General features: G+C 38.3%; 1 protein-coding gene across 2 annotated transcripts; it reads right to left on the bottom strand.

The window, feature by feature from the left end:
* Positions 1–1,833: 1,833 nt before the first annotated feature.
* Positions 1,834–9,492, bottom strand: LOC137261610 (sulfotransferase 1B1-like). Of its 2 annotated transcripts, none has more exons than XM_067799388.1 (6): positions 9,225–9,492; positions 7,553–7,751; positions 6,456–6,776; positions 6,144–6,247; positions 5,346–5,508; positions 1,834–2,666 (listed from the first exon to the last, which is right to left on the bottom strand). In XM_067799388.1, the coding sequence occupies exons 1-6, from the start codon at positions 9,231–9,233 to the stop codon at positions 2,548–2,550; spliced, it is 915 nt and encodes a 304-aa protein (XP_067655489.1). In that variant the 5' UTR covers positions 9,234–9,492; the 3' UTR covers positions 1,834–2,547. The 2 variants fall into 2 exon arrangements, with proteins under 2 accessions (XP_067655489.1, XP_067655488.1); XM_067799387.1 differs by lacking the exon at positions 9,225–9,492 and adding an exon at positions 8,990–9,139.
* Positions 9,493–21,289: the final 11,797 nt, after the last annotated feature.

Below are 21,289 nucleotides of genomic sequence, written 5' to 3'. Positions count from 1 at the left end.
TGGAGAATTCAACACAGTCAAGCAAAATATGCTTGACCGTGACTCTCTCATCACAAGGGACACAAAATGGAGGATTCTCACCTTTTAACAGGTATACATGAGTACATCTAGTATGGCCAATACGACATCGTCTTAAAATAACCTCTTCAAATCTGGACTGACACCCCAAGTATGTGTAACCAATATACGGTTTTATTTCATGTAATTTATTTATACCCACTTGGATGTCCCACTTCTTGTGCATCAGATCACGTATGTAAGTTCTAATGCTCGCTTTGTAATCAGAGTATGGAATAAGAAGTGGTGTCACAGATTTGTTGAGTGCTGCCTTGGCAGCAAGATCGGCCATTGCATTACAGGACATGCCTACGTGACTGGGTAACCAACAAAAGACGATGTCGTATTGGCCAGTGGCAAGATTATTATACAATTCAATAATTGCTATTAAAAGTGGATGTTTACAAGAGATATGTTTAATAGCCTGAAGGCAAGAAAGAGAGTCACTTTATGTCACTTTAATAAATGTACAATGTTATTACACACTGTGTGTAATAACATCGCGTGCCGCGGGGACTTTTTGCGATAGATCATATGACAAAAGTAACGTGATCAAAACAAAATGTCGGCTCTTATTCACAAATTTTCTCAAAGATATCTGAGATATTATTTTGCTGATGGTGTGTGAGTCATAAATATATTGCTGAACGACGTTCCGTGTAATATCCTATTTATAAAACGAGTGAATTGTCGCGTTTCATAAAACTGGTATCACACGGGACTCTATTTAGTAATCTCTGTCATTTTAACACTTGTTTATATGTACACTCCACACAAATAACTTTGAATGGAATGAATTCTCTGCAATGTTTCATGTCTTTTGTGGCAACTGACATGAATCATTACTCAGCATTTTCTAGCTGAGGTCAAATTAGTTTTATATCGTTAAAAGTCAAGATCCTCAGCGCATGAAGTGCATCCATATTCAGAAAGTCATGTGTTTGTATGTCTCTGTGTCAGTTTGAGACACCTTTTGGGTGATAAGTCTTCAATGTCCCTCGCTAATATCTGGACAAAATGTTGACGCTATGTTCACTCAATCATTTTTGCAAACATTCCGCCCGTCCAGGGTAGAAATAGCTCTTCACCAACCCATGCGATTGTGCTCGCGACTAACGGGATCGGGTGGTTAGGCTCATTGACTTGGTTGACGGATGTCATCAGTTCCCAGTTGCACTGTTCGATGCTCATGCTGTTGATCACTGCATTGTCTGGTCCAGACTCGATTATTTACAGTCCACCCCCATATAGCTTGAATATTGCTGAATGTGGCCTAAAACGAAACTCACTCACTTGCAAATTTTTCATCTCACCTTTTAATTGGGTTGATAACATGTAAAATCACGTGCATGTCTTGCATGGACTATTACCAAACAAGCATCCTGAACATAAGTTACAGGCAGGTCATGGAAAACGTCCTAAATCAACGATTATGTCATGTGTCCAGTTCGCATCATATCCGCAGGGTTTCAAATGATACTACCTAAAACATATTCTGACGTTTTCTGTCATACACATACACAAAGTGTTGATAAATATGAATTTCTATGAACAAACCTGCATCTCCGCAAAATGCATTTGCTGATCGTTGATGACTTTTGAAGGATCCTTACGGATAGTCCTGTCTTTAGGTATGCGTGAGAGGCATCCTACTTTTCTTACTTGTATTTCATTTTCACTTTATCACATGTAAAGCCAGAGTTGCTGGTGTACAATTATTACGAAATGTATGTTGTGCAATTTGTTTTCATTAAAAAGGATCCCGTAGCAGAAGACTTAGTGTTCTGTCTGACTTTATTGAGCTTGAGAGAAATTATGATCTGTGTCATGCAATCGCAGTACAGTGTAGCTTCGCAAGATCGAAAGCTGACAAGGACAAGTTTTGTATGAAAGTTGATGGAAAAAAACCGTTTTGTACAGGAAAGGTATCATACCAATGCAAAACAAGTCCAAAGTAAATACTTTCAGACATAATGTAATTCTGGATAAAACGATGTAGTCAGTTAGATTCTTGAATAAGACAAAAAGCCATTGAACTATATCTATGCCATGCGTTACTGTGTATTATCTTGTTGACAAAAAGAAAGAAATTATTTCTGAAGCCAGAATGTATTCCACTAACAATACTTTCACTAAAGCAATGGTTAACTAAACAGAACACCTACTAACAATCTAAGTTATGAATCTACACTACCAATCTCTATAATAAACCTATTCACATAAGGATTTCCTCAGAATTCAGTAAATAAATCACTGTCTTTAAAAAAAAAAGAAATGAGGATGAACAGTAGGTAAACGATTCTTCATTGTTCTGACATTGGTTAATAAAGAAGAAAAGAGGAAAAATAGTTCCATTTGAAAAGAAAATGACAGATAATTTACTGAAGGCTATAAGGGTCTGCACATGTTTGAAACTGCCGGTCCGACACAATAACAACCAGCGTTGGGCCTACGGGTCGCCGGTTATTTCGAACGCTGATATGACATTTTTCATGCGTTTCGACCGTACAGATTGTAGAATCTCGAGCCGGCCATTTTTTCTTCATACACTTGATAGTAGTCGTCCAACATTTGGTCAGTGAAATAGTTCTTCCAATCGCCAACGATACCTGACAATCAATAATAATCAACATTTCAAAATTTAATGAACGTTTGCATACAGATAATAACGTTAATATAACGAATAGAGAACAAATACAGGCAAAATGTTGAGAATCACAGTACACGTGTAAGCAAAACATATATTAACACATATATTGCAGAGATGCAAGCAGACGGGAGATTACTTACGTCCACCACAACTATTTTGCATTTTTATTTTCCCCCCTTCAAATCAGTAGACACAAATGCACAAAATACATAATGTGACAGTACAAGTACACAATAGGACATAAGTTCATATGGGTAGACACTCACTCACTCACTCACTCATATGGGTAGATGTTGTACATACTGGAAATATTTCAGCAGTGGTGACCATTTTTGGTCAAATTGTAATATTTTATTATTCATATTAGTAGTAAACTTTTCAGTCTTGAAAATATCACCTAGTATTTTCAGAAATGTAGCCAGTCATAACTAGGTGTTTTAATACTTGATCCATAGATGTATTTTTTACAGCAAGAAGTAAATGGTTCATTAGGTCAGTATTATTTCCGCCAATTAAGACTTTATTTTGTCAGGGTAAATTTTTCTGTTGTTTTCTCTTCGATATATTCTTTGAGTTTCAGACAGAATATTTTCAAACATTCACATTCACAATAAATGTGTATCAAATTTTCGGAAAACTAAGTTACAAGATGAGCGAAGTTCATCATCAACTAATTTCATTTTCAGTAATTCTTTTTTCTTTGTATATCAAATATTATGAATACATTTAAATTGAAAGTCAACCAATTTCTTATATTTTGGACATCTTCTATAATTGTTGAAAATGTTCAAAATGTATCAAAGAGTAGTTACCATTTTTTCTCATGTAGAAGTCGAGTTTTCAGTACTTATAAGTTTATCATAGAAATATCTGGATCTGTTTGGAGCTGAAAGTAAACCTATCAGTGATATGCTAAGATAATGATTATGAACAATCAGAAGAGTATTTCTAATAGTATCTTTCCATTTTCTTGGTATACTTGAAAGAACCAGATAATAATCAAGAACCGTATCTTTGATTTTGTATGCTTTCCTAAGTTCATTAAATAAAAATACCTTGATCATTACACAATACCTTGTGAATACCTTGGAGATACCAATGTTTTATAATAAAGTTACTGTCTTGGAATTGATGGTTGAACCATAAGGGTTCGGATAAGATTTGATCAATATCTGTAAAATCACTTTTATGTTTTCTATAAAATATTCCCCATGCCGCCAACATATCTTTACAACAGGGATTCATTATGTTCACAAAATGTTCAATATTGACTACAAGCAGAAGTATATCCTTGAATGGAAAGGTACAAGAGCTAGTATTTTAGATAGTTATTTAATACTCACAGTTGTAATGGGTTTATGAATACATTAACATTAACCATTCTGAGTCCACCTTCCTCATATTTTCTAATAAGTGTTTATCTTATCCCTCTTATCATTCCAGATGAATATATAAAATATGTCGTTTAATATATAAATGAATTCCTTTGGAGGATTTGGGAGTGAAGTGAATATATGCACCACTGATGAGAGTGCTAAAGTTCTAACAGCAGTTATTTTCCCTGTTAATGTCAAATTTCTTTTCCTCCAATTCCCTAGAGTTCTATTAATAATTTCTAGTAATGTTTGTATTAATAAACCAAGGGTTGTTCAAGTCAGGGTTAAGCTGTGTCAATCAAGTTTAAGATCCTGCATAACATCATGTTACTACCTCCCGGAGGTTTCAAATGAAATATTCCCGTGCTTCAAATACTCAACAACACCCGGACATTGGCCAAGACATATGTTTATCGACATTGTAAAACAAAAGTAAACCAAAGGGGGTTTACTGTCTGCACTCGTTTACATCGAGTAGGGGTACAGCAGTGAAGTGTCATCAGCTGGCCGTTTCAGCTGGTTCCCATGGTAGCATCTGGAGTTGCTCATTTGTGACGTCATTCTAACTTTACAGTATCATTATTCCTAAACTTTCTGCCACTAAAAGAAATATGTAAGGAGAGACCGGGTTGCCTAGTCTACAACCCCTTTCATTGTGAAAACAATTGAGATAAATGACCATTTTGTACAACACATGATGCAGGATTACTGATAAATATTTTGATCCATTTTTCCATATTGGGTCCAAAGCCAAACTTTCCTATTGTTGGAATAATAAATTGTTTAGAGACAGTGTCAAAAGCTTTTTGAAAGTCGATAAGTAACAACAGTCCCTTTTCAGCTTGGAATTTTATATAACAGTCTAATGCTCTCACTAATACTCTTTCCAGGGATCAACCCTGTCAGAGTTTCATAAATGAGAGTATTCAAAGTTTTCTTTCGTAATTCTATATGCTATATATGTGCTGCGTGTTATATACACAGAAATCAGTAGGGAAATGGGACGCCAGATTTTTAACAACTGTCTGTTTTTGTTAGTTTTTGGAATGTATGTGATGACGCCTCTGTTAACTGTTGGCCTTGGCCTTGGACTTTGATCAACTGAAAACTGATCACGTTTTAGCTGGATTGAATATCACCTGACGTGTGTAGTTTTCAAACAGCTTTTATGGGCTGTCATGTTTCACATGAAACCATAATTACTCTACTTTCACTGGTAGGCATTTCATTCTTCTGGAACATGTCGAAATGAAGCTATTTACCTTTCCGATATAGCACGTTTTCCCCATGAACTTGAAAAGAGTATTTGTCTTTATCTTTTCTCATGTGAGAAATGTGACATTTGTCGGCAATCGCTTGACACAATTCATCATTTCTTGGCAGACCTAGGAAGTCAGAGAGACTTTGCACAGCCACCAGGGGATTCTACTGACAAAGAAAAATAGTTGTACTTGGTTATCACGTTCAACACCTTCATCATTCAAAACAACTAGTAGACAACCAGTTATTTTATAAGTTTCGACTTAACTGCGTCACTTTACGCTTTCATTCCACATCAGGCTGATATACATACTTGTCCACTCACAGAAAGATGAAGGAGGACGCCACTCTTAATTTCTTTTTTAAGCTATTATTAATAGGTAACACGTCTTAGCCTTTAAACAAAAGAGGAGAATGTTAATTAAAAAATGGAAAGTAAAAATCGATTAACAGATTCAGTTTTGTTCTGGAATTTACAACTCCACTTCATAATAAGTACAACAATATGAGCAATAGTGATTTGTTAATCTGATAACTTGTATCAAAACGTCGCAGTCACGAAATGAAAATAAATTGTCATCGACAAACTTGGGTCAATATTGTAAGCCCTAACTTCTAAATTGCCAGTCGACGAGACACAAGCTTAACACACATACTAATGGTTTTATACCAATGACAGAGACCAACGATTTCCGTTAACCTTTAATCCCATCAAATATGCATAACTTTTTTCAATTCCACGAGTGCGACGTTTCGTTACGGAGGTACAATGCTAACACACATTTAACTGCTTTACCCACCTTTAAAGTTTCTTCATAAATATTCAAATAAACAGGAATGTCGGGATTCTTTTTGAGAAACTCTTCAGCATCGAGCCAGTGATGAAATAGACCATCGACTTCAACTGAAACCAGACAGTAGCACTTCAGCTTCAGTAACCAAGTCTGGATGTGTCCAACATAAAGCATTAATAAAGTATGTTCGCTCAATTATGGCGTAGCTAATTAACACGGTTTCTTTCAAACAAAGTGAATGCTTTGTACTTGGAATTTTCCCGAACTTTTTCTGATGTAAAAAGGATTAGCGTACACTCATATAAATATTTTGCGCACCTTTTCCTTCCAGAAACAGGTACCAAAATCCCTCGAAAGAGCACTCGCATTCGGAAACCTTCAGATCGATATAGGCGTGATAGAGGGACACAGCAACGTCTCTCGGGTCTCTAAGATTGTAGATAACCTTGCACTTCTTTTCCTTCATCGCCAGTGGTGCATCCGACAACCGGAAGTGGGTATTGACAAGTCGTGGAGAAGGGAGTTTACTCAGACGCTCGTCATCCACAAGCTCTAATTGTAGCTTCCCCTTGAATTGCTGAATGGTTTCAGCCTTGCCTCCCAAGAGCATATTCCCCATTTCGAATACCCAGTGCGTTCCTGTGAATGGATCATTATTTAATCTCTAAAGCATTTATTCAGAAAAGTGTCGAACATATATATTATGCCATGTGTATGTGTACTTATCATGTACAGTGACAGTACTGATGGTGACGATATAGGCGCCAACATGCAGTAATTTGGTCAGCGCGGAACAATGTCTCATAATTAGTTATTCGGAGAATACCAGTTGAATGAGTTGAGTTACCAGAATACCAAAATGAACTAACAGTAGGTTATTTGAACAGTCGTCATGGCGGCATAGGTTACACCGTTTCAAAACTAGTTAATAATAATAATAATAATAGTTGAAAAATAGTTACTTCTAAGCAAAGAACACTCTGACATTTTAAATTAACTATTTTATGCAACAAGAGGACAATGTCCATTGGTATCTATCGACGGAAACGATAACTGCCATTCAATACAGTGATATGCTTTCCCAAGATTACCATTGCTAATATGAATACCAAAGACAAAAGATATCCCAGCTTTGCAATCCTCGTGTCTACTTCCTCTACAAATAATAAACATTTTCTGTTATTCTATTTTTGACACCGGTTCTGTTTTTATATATTATCTTCCAGTTTTGACAAGTGTGAATACAGATGTTATCGCATTCAGCTACCAATAAGGCATGTTTGCAGACTAAAGTGTCACTGTACCTATTTAGGAGAACACCCCACTTCTCTGTCATCGGATGTACATGTGCACATGTTTTAATATAGTTACCATCGGATATAAACGGTTATAGTATGAAAAGTTTTACAGATTACCTGTTCTCGGAAAAGCACAAAGGTATATATCATCAGGCCTCATAGAAACGTTCTCTATTTGTTCAAGAATTGACGGTACAAATGCTGGTATGTGGTGGCGGCCTCTAAACATCATGTACTTGATGGTCTTGCCAAACTTGTCCGTTTCCATCTTGATGTCCATTTCATCCTCGTCAACATTGTGTGCTTGTCCTTCAATCTGAAAAAGACGCACAAGAAAACTTGCAATTCTAATTTGAATTTGGTGCAAATACATGTATAGCGGGGAGCAAACCATTGCGAACTCACACATTTTGTGTTCACAATTTGCAAGTGCAAGTTCCGTCTCAGACTTAATATCCATTTCGTTCTCGTCGTCATTGTTCACTTTATGGCCATCTGAAATAACACCAGAAAACTATTAATTACTATTTCAAATCAGAAAACATATTCAATTCTAACGTATTGCTCATGGAAAGTCATTGCTCCTGACACAATTTGAATTCATAAGTTGCTAGGGCTTGGTCAATCTGGATAGTTGCTTTAATGTGTTACTCTTCTTGATGTGGTGGAAAACGTCCCGTTCATTGTAGTGAAGATCTCCATATATTGTTGTCCTTCCTTAACTGTACAGTCGTTTTTCTGTGTGAACATCGCAGACTGATCTTGTAATTCATTCACTCATTTAGCTGTAAATATCGTTTACGCAATGCCAGGATTTGCTGAAAGTCAGTGACTTGACACTGTGGTTACAATTCAAGCAGATAGGGGGCAAAACAAAATGAGTCATTTTCATGGTCTTTGAAACTCGGGTGGTGGGGTAGCCCAGTGGTTAGGGCGTTTGCACGGGTTCTATTTACCACATGTGCCGCACATTGCGTGAAACCAATTTCGAGTGTACCCTGCAGTGGTATTGCTGGAATATTGCTAAAAGTGATTTTAAACACAACTTACCCACTCATTCACACACTCAATGTCATCTCGTAAAAGGTACACCGGGGAAGCAAAGGAATGCTGCCCAGAAGACAGACGTATTTCGTCAAAGCGTAACTGAATAGAACCAACACAAGCAGTTGGAGTCATTGATTGGTGGTGTCGCACGCCACGTTATCCAGCTCAGACATTCGACAATACGCTCACTTCTACTTCCATTGTACCACCAGGCATGCTTAAAATGGTGACCATCTGGACAGCACTGGCGGTAATCAACAGTTCAACAAGCATCCTGAAAGACGTTTTGAAGACGCTTGCATTTCATTGTTTCGTCATTGTGAGCAGCACCAAGACAATCTAGGATAATCTCACTTACCTCAGAACACATCGATCAGACGAGTTTTCAAATACCAGAACTCTCCACATGAATCACTGTTATTTGGTGTAGCCAATGTACAAATTACTGTTCTTTGAATATCATTTCATTTCAGTCCTGCCCTGCTGGACACTGAAAACGTTACTCACGGTAAGAATTTGCTGTGATGTAGCCATCCTCTGTTATATTATGCAAGCAAATAACATATATTTCTTGATGCACTGGCGGACTCTTCAGTACACTGATACAAGCAATGTAAAATATTGCCTGACCTTGGATATACTCCACAGTTACACGTGACATTCACCATGATAATACAACGGAAATGAAGCATACTCGTATTAGACTCAATGAGATCCCTCGTTATACAACAATGAAACTTACCGAGCTCATTTCATATTTGAACTTATCTGTAGGGTTACTCCATTGTCCGGTGTGTGCACGCAAAGCACCTTTTGGGTGAATATGTGTCAAATATAATTACATTTGGCAAATATATTCTTCGTGATAACTACAAGCGCCACACTCTCCAGCAGTGCATATAGGTCGTAAGATGAATATGTGTATCACTGCGACAACGACTCAACACAGTGAGAGTAAGCCCTAGAAGACTAATCATACGTCCACTCGTCTCGCCTCAACACAGACGGACACATTTTGCCTGGTGTCGAAAACGAGAACATTTGAAATCATATAGAAGAATCCATTGGCCTGCTCGCATGTACTTGCTGAACTATACAGATGATGGTATATTGGGGGTCACTTTAGGGAGACCCAGAAAAGAGCTTCACAATAGGCTCCAGATATTGTACCCAAGTGGGGAATCGAACCCTGGTCTTCGGCGTTTCGAGCATACTCGTTAACCACTCGGCTACCCCACCGGACCAGTTGGTTAAGAGAAATGTGTTCGTGATAATTTAAATTTCTTAATCAATTAGTGCCTCATTGCACAAAAGGCCATAGGCCCATATACAAAATAGTTACATGTATATGTCAGTATAGAGATATGCATGGGTTGAGCAGAAATATAATTCAAATAACAAAACAAAGTTTGCCTTCCTTTGTTGACCTCCAGTCGGAATCGATTATTCAATTATATTAGAAAGCTGGCGAAAAGAGATAAAAAAACATTTTTCATTTGCATTTTATATTACCTGTATATACAGAGTTGAAGGCTGCACCTTTATTCCAGCTGCCTGAAAAATAACCCGATATTGTGCAGATGTAGTACGCAATGGAATCATAAAGATGCAGGGGGTGATCACTGATTCGTCTTCAGTTACATTATTTGGTTAGAAATATTGTTATAGGGTAAAACTTGCACCCGTTATACAAGAAACGTTTCACAAATCTATTTTTGGGACTTATGGTGATTTCGTCATAGAATCAGTGCTATTGCTGCTTGGTAATAAACTAAGGGTTAAAGAACAGGATAAATGTCAGTAACAGATGACCCTGTTAAAGTAGTAATTAAACGGATATTGATGAATTAGTATTTCCGATCACGAGGCACGACAGGAGACCACGGAATGATGTAACTGCAAATGAATCGGATGTGTTCTATCTGGTCAAGTGACAAGGGTGGAACAAACTCGAACACCTTAAAAAGATGGGGTAGCACTAGAAAATGCTGCGGGTAACAAAGTCAGCAGAACGTTCGCATTGCAATCGATCAGTTCCATATTTGGTAAAAAGCTTGCCCCATCCTGTCTAGGCCACGTCGCAATGAAGAAGTAATGTGAATACAGAATCTCCTGTTGAGTTATTCATTGTATGCCAGAATGCCAGTACATGAATGCAATGTTTCAGTTAGGAGTCCCGGTCGTCAGATCTCTCATCCCAAGGCGCAACAGACTCGGGCGGATCAAGCGAGTGTGTAACTTGAACGTACATCACCCATGACAATGAGAAACGGGTAACTGGTAACTGGTAATACGAGGACTGGTCAAAAAGTTCTATGCCTACATAGCTTTTAGACTGGTGACATCAACTAATCTTAGGAGTGTTCTTGGACAGTGTTCTTCATCAGCATTTCCAATTTTTGTCTCAAACAAATCAACTAGTTCGAAAGCAACAGGTCCTTGAAGCATACTGGGATATACATACGAGTACAACCTGTGAGATGTTGAGGGCTGGAGTTCTGATTTTACATGACAGTGCTTCCTCTCACAGCTCTCGATTGGTCTGCAGTACATCAATGTGGCTTCGAAAAATGTCCTCATCCTCAACATTCACCTGATCTGGCCCCAAGTGGCTTTCGCCCATCAAAGGAACATCTCTGTATAAAACGCTACGCTAGCTCAAATTTGCTGTACTCGTATGTATACCCCAGTATGCGTCAAGGACCCTATAGGGTTTGCTAACATCCAAATCCCGGTCACGACAGAATGCGTTACTTTCTTAAATCACAGGGAAGATATGAAGGTGGAAATTCAAACTGCATTAACGTTTTGATTATAAAGCCTCTTACACCTCTGAGCTAATTCATGTTGATATATCATTCCATACTGTAAGAGGTTCTGTCGCGAAATACGAGGTCTTTTCATGGGTTTAGAGTGCACAGGCTGTAGAATCTTTTCCTTATACAGTCGATAGTAGTCTTTGTTCTGTGAAATAGTTCTTCCAGTCGCCAACAATACCTGCCAATCATTAAATATAGTGAGTGAGAGAGTGAGTGAGTTAATATTTAACGTGACATCGGCAATATTTCAGCCATATCGTGACGCGAACGTTTTGATACTGAAATGAAATATGTATACATTATAAAAACCTGTCGTCAAAGGACAGTTAAACAACTAGAATATCACTATACTAAACTAGTGGGGAGAGTTAAAACAAACACCACTATTTGGACAGTACAATATAAAATACGGGCTGTAGATCGCAAACAACTGAAGATAGACCAAACAAGGGACCATGGGGACTTACAGTACCTTTGCTACCTGCATGGACCCCAGATGGTTTTACACCATCCCATCAGCCGCTGGCCATTATACTCAAATTTAGCCATTATTAGAAACAACAAATATACTACGATTAAACGTTTGGTCGTACTAAATATACATGGAATGTTTTGGACTTACGTACCCTCTCAGGAGGACAATAATTTTACAATACTTCAACCCCCCCCCCCCTCGAGGGCACAGCCACTAACAATCTCAGTTATTAATCTAGACTATCAATAATAAAATATTTCATTATTTACAATTCTGATAACAAATCGAATTCTTTTAAAAATGCAATAATTAAATGAGAGCTGGTATTAGTGAAAAGATCCTTCATAGTTAGTAAATTAAAATACTGATCCCTTGTGATGGAATACTTAACACAGTCACAAGGGATGCAGAACGGAGGATCCTCACCTTTCAAAAGGTATTCATGAGTATATCTTGAATGGCCAATACGACATCGCCGCAAAATGGCCTCTTCAAATCTGGACTGACAACCCAAGTGGATTTACCCAATATAAGGTTTATTTGCATGTAATTTATGTATACCCACTTGGGTGTCCCACTTCTGCATCAGATCACGGATATACGATCTAATAGTAGCTTTATAATCAGTGTTGGGAATAAGAAGTGGTGTAACAGATTTATTGAGTGCTACCTTAGCAGCAAGATCGGCCATTGCGTTACAGGAAATGCCTACGTGGCTGGGTAACCAACAAAAGACGATGTCGTATTGGCCAGTATCAAGATTATTATACAATTCCAAATTCCTATTCAAAGTGGATGTTTACAAGAAATATTTTTAATAGCTTGAAGACAAGAAAGAGAGTCGGAATAGATTATATACTGTTTATGTTTAGGGTGTCTTTGAATATATTTAAGAACCGTTAGCATGGCGTTAGCTTCTGCTGTAAAAATAGAACTGTTGTCTGGTAATCTAGAAGATATTGTAGTATTGTTGTATTAAGTTTAAATTCATAACTGTGCGTGTTAGTGGCTGTATCCTCAGAGGGGGTTGAAGTAAAACTATTGTCCCCTGGAGAGGGCACGTAAGTCCACAAACATTCAAAGTAAATTCAAACTTTCCACGTTTTAATAGTAGAATCAGTGTCTTTTTATTGATTGACTGGATTTCCCAAATTGCTGAGGGGCTGATTTAAATCCAGCTAGGGTCCATGCAGGTAGCAAAGGTACTGTAACTCCCCATAGTCCCTAGTATGGTGATCTACCGTCAGTTGTTAGCAATCTATAGCCCATTTTTATATTGTATTGTCCTCTATAGAAAAATCGGTTTTGGTAAAGTTACTAGTTTTATATTCTCTTCTGTGATATTCTAGTTATTTTACTGTCCTTCGTTGACAGGTTTTATAATAGACACATATTTCATTTCAGTATTAAATGTTCTCGTCACGATATGGTTGAGATATTGCCGATGTGACATTAAATATTAACGCAATCACTCACTAACTATGTTTTAATTGGTTATATTCTTGTTTATATTGTACTTCATTAGTTTCTGATTTCTTATAAAATGACCTTAATGTTAGGTTCACTTGGGGTCTAACCAATTGCCAAGGAGGAGAAGAAAGAAGTCGGAGCTATGTTTTCCAGCTTAACGCCGGCCGAAGAAACAAAGGGTTTAATTCTGTGCCCTAGAGGCGGAATAAGAGAACACTTCTTGTCGTACAAATCCTCATAAAGTGGATTGAACACACAGTTAATTGCAGGGTTGGGTTCTCTAGAGTATAATTTAGTAATTTATTGTAAGGATAATTTTATACGACGTTGTGTAAGAGATGGTTTATCGGCCTCACTGTAAAGACTGTCAATAGGTGAAGTTCTGAAAAACCCAAGACAAAGTCTCAAGCCTTGATGGAGGACAGAAACAAGAAGTTGAAGGTTACTTTTGCAGGCTCCACCATATACGATTGAGCCATAATCGAGTTTTGAACGGACGAGTGATCGATATGGATGTAAGAAGGTAGTTTGGTCCCCTCCCCACTTTGAGTTGGAAACAACTTTCAACAGATCTAGTGCATTCAGGCATTTTGCTTTAAGGTATTTAATGTGCGGTAAGAAGGTTAAATGAGAGTCGAAATTAAACCCAAGAACTTGGCCTCCTTTACAAATTTGATGGGAGTGCCATTGAAAGATAGTTCAGGGTCCTTACGTGGCTTATATTTTCTACAAAAGTGTATACAATTAGTTTTGGACTTTTGGAAAATTTAAAACCGTTTTCAAGACACCATTTATTTATTCGGTTTAAACACAACTGCAATTGCCGTTCAGTAGTGTGCATATTTTTACCACGACAGGAAAAAGTCACATAAAGTGATCCATCAATTGAATCATTTAAAACCTTGGATAAACTGTTGATTTTAATACTAATTAAAAATACTGCCTTGAGGGACACCCTGATCCTCATTGTAATGATCAGACAGGGTTGAATACACTCGGACTTGAAATTGCCTGTCTTTTAAAAAACTCTGATATAAAAAGAGGCAAACGGCCTCTCAACCCAACATCATGTAAATCCTTCAAAATGCCATGCTTCCAGGTCGTATCATAAGCTTTTTCGAGATCAAAGAACTATTTAGAAGCTATTTACTATAGCATTTTTAACGAAGGATTATAAACGTACCAAATGATCAATGGTACTACGATTTTTTCTGAAACCACACTGAATTTTTGTGATCAGGTTATTGGTTTCAAGATACCAAGTTAATCTGTTGTTCACCATACGTTCCATGGTTTTACAGACGCAGCTAGTGAGAGATATTAAAACGATGAAGGTCAAATGTATATGTCTGTTTTAAATATGTCTCTTGGCGACATATCGCTGAAGGTGTAAAATCTTGGACTAATAGTTGTAATTCATGTACATTAGTCCTCAATCCTCTACAGTTCCACTGTACAATATTGTTGGAATAAACTATCTTTTCGGGGGATTTATTGGGGATCTACCCCGCACTTTTTGGGAGGGCAACAAGCCATGTGCCCTAGAATGGACGTTTTCAGATGCGTCTATATCTTCAAGAGATCCATATCTGTTGAATAACTGAATTCTATTTTGTGATCCTTTTGGGGCTCTGCCACTTTGTTGTTTTGAAGCATCAGACTTAGGTTTGGGTTTATTTTTGAACAATTTGTTGTCTGTCAGCTGTTGAATGAGACTCGGAGCGTGACTGTGAAGATGATTTATGATCAGAAGACTTGGATGTACTAGGAAGTGATTCCTCTGTCTGTGATGATATAGCAGAGTATACCATCTGTGGAGAGTCGCAATTGACCCAAGTCAAGGTAGTTTGGCAGCTTGTGGATGATTTTCTTATTTTAGAGCTGTACACAGGTGATGTGTTTGCTACTGTAGCATAACTTTCTGTAAGGTCAGATCTCTTCACCATTTTTTGGCCTCAGAAAAAGAGAGATTTTGGGTGAACTTTATTCTGTTTATTGCCATTTGCCCTTTCCAAATTAGACACAATCTTCTGTTGTGTGTGTCTTCTTACCACAGTGAGCACACACAACAGACAATGTACAGGTAGATACACCTTGTCCGTATTTCTGGCATTTAAAACACCTGAGCGGGTTAGGAATGTATGTCTCGACTTGGATGTCACAGTAAGCTGCCTTTACTGACTAACAAAAGTACGTTTTGAGGACGTTGTCTGAACGTTACGTTTACATCCCCAGAACGTTAGCGTGGTCCTGGATTTGCGTACGGCTATAAAATTACACAGAAAATGTACAAACCATTTTCATTAATATTATCAGTTTTACTTACAAGTTTGAATTAAATTTGAATTTACTAGCCTGTTCATATGAAACTGCAATATTTGTCCCAGCATATTGAATAGTGTACATCACAGGAACTAAAGCACATGTCGCAGTAATGGCTACATGTGATCCTGTAACAATTGTGTAGAGGTTTAAACTGTGATGGATCCTACAGTACACTTACTGAGTCAATTTCCCGTATAAATATTCAAACAATCAAAAGCTTTCAATGAATTAAAACGCATACCCAATATCCACATATGATATGATGTTGAACAAGGATATATGTAGATACTGAAATTAGTTTCATGAAAAAGTAAACATAAATCACAACACTGAAAGTGCAGTCGGAATGACATGGCTATTGTGTTTACTCTTGTTCAACCGAGTTTCACCTCCAAGAAATTGCCTAACGTTATATGTGCAATGATGTTTACGTGTGACATCACTATCACGGACCGATTCCTTTCAAAATGGCAACCTCACTGACATGGGTACACAGGATTTTGCGAGCACTCTTTCCTTGTTTTAGGGATGTTTTGTACATGAGAGTGAGATGTACGTAATCAGAATTATTCTGACTATCTGTGTATTGTTATATGTTCTTATCGTTTACTTGGTAAATGACGGTGGAAGCCAGAAATGCCGATAATTACCGCTGTCGTTCTGCGTGATTTTGCGTCAGTTATGGTGTCACGCTGCACTGACACGACAGTTTTTTTATGAATTATCAAATGATTGCATCGTATATATTTTTAATTTGCTATTTCCTGCTAGGATACTCTTCCCCTGAATATTCCAAGCGTATTGAGCCATTGTAAGCAATGATTAGAAGGCTAGATATCTGAAAATGTCCGAAAATGCTACGTGGTGTAAAATCGGAATTTGTCTTTGTTTTCATTTCAAACAAGCGCAGTCTTTGGCACAGCGTTCGTTTTCATGCCTGATATCTTTGTTTCGTTTTATACAGACCCTTGGTATTGGTGTCAAAGTCCATTTGTAATTTGATTCTAAGATATATAGGGAAATCAATGATGCATTTGTCGCAGCTGACAATGGAATACTAGTATACATGGTGAAATAGGCGTCTCAATACCGGCCTTTAAATTAGGAGCATTTGGAGACGAGAAGGAAAACATCTTAACATCTCCAGCAATACCTTGAATACCCTTAGATACTGCAAACGGGTTCAACTTTAATGGTTTCTTGTCAGGAGCTTCAGTTACAAGGAAACGTGGCCAATACTCAATGGATGCAGACAGTCTGTGGTCAGTATCAACAGGGTCAATATCAAGTGGACGTTTTGTTTTTTGGGGGGATTTCATAAGCCATGGTTGGTGTCATATGGTTCATCATCCGAGCTCCCCACCCACAACGGAGTATCACAAGGACAATGCTAAAAGCAAGTGGGTCTCCAACTTGCAAGAATTATAAATAATTAATCTACCGGATTAATTTTAATTAATTTTAATTAATCTTCTGGCCCATGAGCCACCGCCATGGGCATAAGACTCTAGACTCAGAACGTTCAGTTCAGAACGTCAAAACTGCATTTCAAAAATCAGTAAATGTCAATGAACAATTAAGCCAAGACCAAAATTAAACGTCCAAATAAAATCTGTGCAATATATATATATATGACCAGCCGATTGGTTAAATCGGGTCCATTCAACCACTCGTCTAGGTGAAGTAAGGGCCGAAGTGGTGTGTTAGGCAAACAGAACATGGTTATAGGCCCGACTGCCCTCGACCACCAGGATCCCATCCTCCACTGACACGGGACGCAACCCACGGCAAACGGGTTGCCCAATTCGGCCGCTCCTTACGACCAGCAAAGGGGTGCTATGGACCTTGCTGACGCGGGTCCACACGGGGGTTGGCGAGCTCTTAGAGTTTTTCCCAGAACCCACCTCGAGAAGGTGGCTCGCCACGGGTGAACCTCTACAGGAACATTTGCTAGAGACTTTGTTTTGAGCAGAATTCTGGATTGTTTTTCTTCCCTGCATTCGATTAGGGCCACACACCACAATGAAATGAGGCCAGTTATCAGGGTTATTGGAAGTTGTATGCGACTCATCATCTGAAGATAACGAATCATTTGATTCGTGTAATCGTTTTTTTAAGAGAGGGAGGGGGAGGGGGGGGGGGGGGGGGGGGAGGGGCATGGTAAAAAAATATATCATTCACCCTCCTAGCTCCCCACCCAGCATTGAGTGTCAACAAGGACGATGCCCCATGCCTGTGGATCTCCTGCAGACAGCACAAAGGATTCTAGGAGGGTATACTCAAGCAGAAAATAGTTTGAAAAGATATATCCCACCAGATTGGCCCATGAGCCACCGCCTTCTGGGCATAGGACTCTAGGCAAAGTTCACAACATCCTATTTCAAAATCAATAAACGTTTTAGATGAGCAATTATGCCATGACCGACGCTAAATCAAGTTCAAATCAAACTTGTGCAATGACATATATATGAAATCCATGCACAGAGCTTGGCATGACCAGACGATTGGTTCAACCGGGCCCATTCAACCACCCATCTAGGTGAAGTGAGGGCCGAAGTGGTGTATTAGGCAACAGGAACAAGGTTGCAGGCCCCTATTGCCCTCAACCACCAGGATCCCTTCCTCCACTGACAAAGTGAAAAGAGTGCAAAGAAGAATATGACGAATTACACACGTCTAGAACAAATATGTCGCAACATATCTGAACTAGAAATGAAATGCCAGATTTGTTAATTTACTAAAATACATTTTCCTTACAACACATTTTGTTTCATTATTGATCTGTTAGCGTTTGTTCCCCAGTCAGATCAGTCCTGTTTTGTCTCTTATAAACACCTGTGCTATATTGACCGTTATGTTGCATCTTACAATTAACATAGTATTCTTAACATAAAACGACCACAAACAGTCTCTTTCTCCCAAGTATCCTTTTTTCTGCTCAGTTCATTGTAACCTAACGAGTATTTTAATTTGAACAAAATTTTCCATGGTTATGTTTCTTATATAGCAATGTCTTTTTCACACTTCGTCATTTTGAGGGTAATTGTTGTTCTGGATACAATCGTAATCAATCGACCTTTTCGATATAACACGTTTCCCCCATAAAATTTAAAGGCATGATTTCCTTTGTCGCTTCTCGTGTTGGAAAAGTGACATTTGTTGGCAATGGCTTTGCAAAGCTCACCGACTCATGGTAGTTCACGAAAGTCAGAGAGTCATGGCACAGCCAGCAGGGATTCTTTTGACATACAAACGTCATTTACATCATACAACACTGGGTCAATGTTTTATTCTACCATTTGATATTTGGTTCATCACTTGACCAGGACACTACCCGTGAAGCAGACCAGTCGTGCCATTGTGTCCATTTATATGTGTTTCACCGCTATTTTAAAAATATCCTTGAGTTTAAAATATGGTAAGAAATTTGATCAAGTTCAAAGTTTCCTCCTCTGTAATATTTTCAAAATGATGCTTTCTCCTTCCACTCCAGATCCTCTATCCGATATTTCATATTTGCCAACTTGAACTGATATATAGAACATTTAGATTATGTAAAATCTATACAGATATCACATAGTTCTTTAGACAACAACTACACACATCTAAGTGCCTTATGTTATTTACGAGCAATACGATCTGCAGTTATATGCATGATATGGTAATTGTTCGTTAATTATAATAATAAGGGCAGAGTATGAATTTCGCTTAATGAAAATCGGGAGGTCGGATTTTGATTAATATGGAGGCTCTTCATGGTAGAAATGTACTGTGTGTTTTTGCGCATATTTATTTATCGGATGATCCTCGGGTGATGCACGTCAAGTCTCACGATGAAAGCAAGGAATTCCACAGCAATATTAAAGTGTTAAAGTTGTTGAACACAATCTGAAACCAGGTGAAGTGATTCACCAAGTCATCGTGTATACATGCAGTATGTGGAACAGAACAGCAATCCAACCGACTCGTTCGCTTGAATAAAGTCGGCGGGTCTGGAATGTGATAATGAGGGCTTCCCACTCGCAATTGCCTAGATATAGTTCTTCTCACATATCATGTTTTCTTTGCACTGCAATCGTATCTCGTTTATTCTCTCTCCGCTGAAACATGTTGACATGTAACTTGCATTTGCCTGTTCCATGTTGGCGTCTGCAGCCATTTCACGCGATTACATAAGTAGTTTGTTAGATAAAGTGCCTCACTCCATTTAACACACACACGCACGCACACACACACACACACACACACACACACACACACACACACACACATACATACATACATACATACATACATACATACATACATACATACATACATACATACGCACATACAATTGTATGGCACCGATGTCCAGTTCAACTGAACAAAGGCGCTTTGTTTTTCCTGGATCACTCATTTCCATCACAACGGCACATCGTATTTCTCCATGGAAAATATACAACTGTTGCTGCCTAATAGGCAGACAGAGTTAATGTGGTTTTCTCACCCTTACGAGGAACCGATTCAAATCTGGGTGGACTGGGACACACAGTCACAGTATCTTGTCCACCTTAACCCGCAACTTGTTGTTTGCGCATATTCATGTGGCCACCGTCTGGTCATCAAACGACATATTCGTGGGTTATCTTAAATGCACGTGGTGGTGTACGGTACACGACGGTTGTGACAAAACTGAAAAAGTATGCACACAAAGTTGACTCTAGGGCTTTGTGCACCCGATCAAAGGTGAGCTCGATCCAGGCATCTCCCAACTTGCTGGATTACTAGCCTGCCGCCTTAGACAGCTCGCCCATCATCGAATATTTATAAAAAATTGGAATAATCACACGCATGACGTAAATCATAAACACACGGGATTCTGTGGAGTGGTATCATCTGGCAGTAACTGTAGTTAGACCTGGAGATAAAACTAGTCTGAATGCATAATTTTGCATTTGTCATCTCACATTGTTCGTCGCACATATTTATGGTCGACAGTTGCGTCCAAATCACTTTTCATCTCAATGCCAGTGTTGGCGGAGTTTTCAACACTCCCTCAGGTTGGCTATTATCGCCTCTTGTGTGTTAGCTGTAGTCACTGTATACGCTACCATTGAATTTCTACTGATTTTCCTTTGCTGAAATATGTTGTCATTTTACGCGTGGTTACTGTAGGTATTTGTAAATTGCACACCATTTCTTTATTGATGGCGTAAGATAGACGTATTTCTAATTGATATGTGATTTGTTAGATCACTTTTATTTTCGGCGATCAGTCACAAAATGTGTCCTCATCTAAAATGGTAGCTATTGTGTTCGAGAACGTTGAGAATCAATGTAACAAGGAGTATACATTTCATAACCTCATTTCATAACCTCAATGCGAAGACTAAACCAGATATCACTGTCAGTAAATACTCTCAACATTACTGAAGTAGCATAATATTTACCACTACCACAGTGTAGTTTGGCTTGTCTAATTACTGAATATGTCATTTATGTATTTCAGCTGACTTCTGTACGATCAATTGAAACATGGGGGAAAGACACACTTCTGTGAAATGTGCCTTCATGGGTTTTCTAGGGCCAATCTACTCGATTCATTTAGGGGTGATTGTAGAGGTGTAAGGGAAACAGCCATACGGGTAGATATGCCAATCAAAAATATCAATATATTGAAATTTATCAACCACAAAAATCAGATGCCAGTACCATACATTATATACGCAGACTTTG

The sequence above is a fragment of the Haliotis asinina genome, chromosome 14, assembly GCF_037392515.1.
Source record: "Haliotis asinina isolate JCU_RB_2024 chromosome 14, JCU_Hal_asi_v2, whole genome shotgun sequence".
Classification (NCBI taxonomy): Eukaryota; Metazoa; Mollusca; class Gastropoda; order Lepetellida; family Haliotidae; genus Haliotis; species Haliotis asinina.
This window is presented reverse-complemented; position numbering and strand designations above follow the sequence as displayed.

Bases quoted from the DNA above. Each gene is read 5' to 3' on its own strand.
- LOC137261610 (XM_067799387.1), bottom strand. From the start codon at position 9,016: ATGGCTACATCACAGCAAATTCTTACC. The intron at 5,509-6,143 runs GTGGGTAAAGCA...CTTTGTCAGTAG, and splicing joins TTTATGAAGAAACTTTAAAG to AATCCCCTGGTGGCTGTGCA. The intron at 2,667-5,345 runs GTAAATAGCTTC...ATTGATTGTCAG, and splicing joins AAACGTGCTATATCGGAAAG to GTATCGTTGGCGATTGGAAG.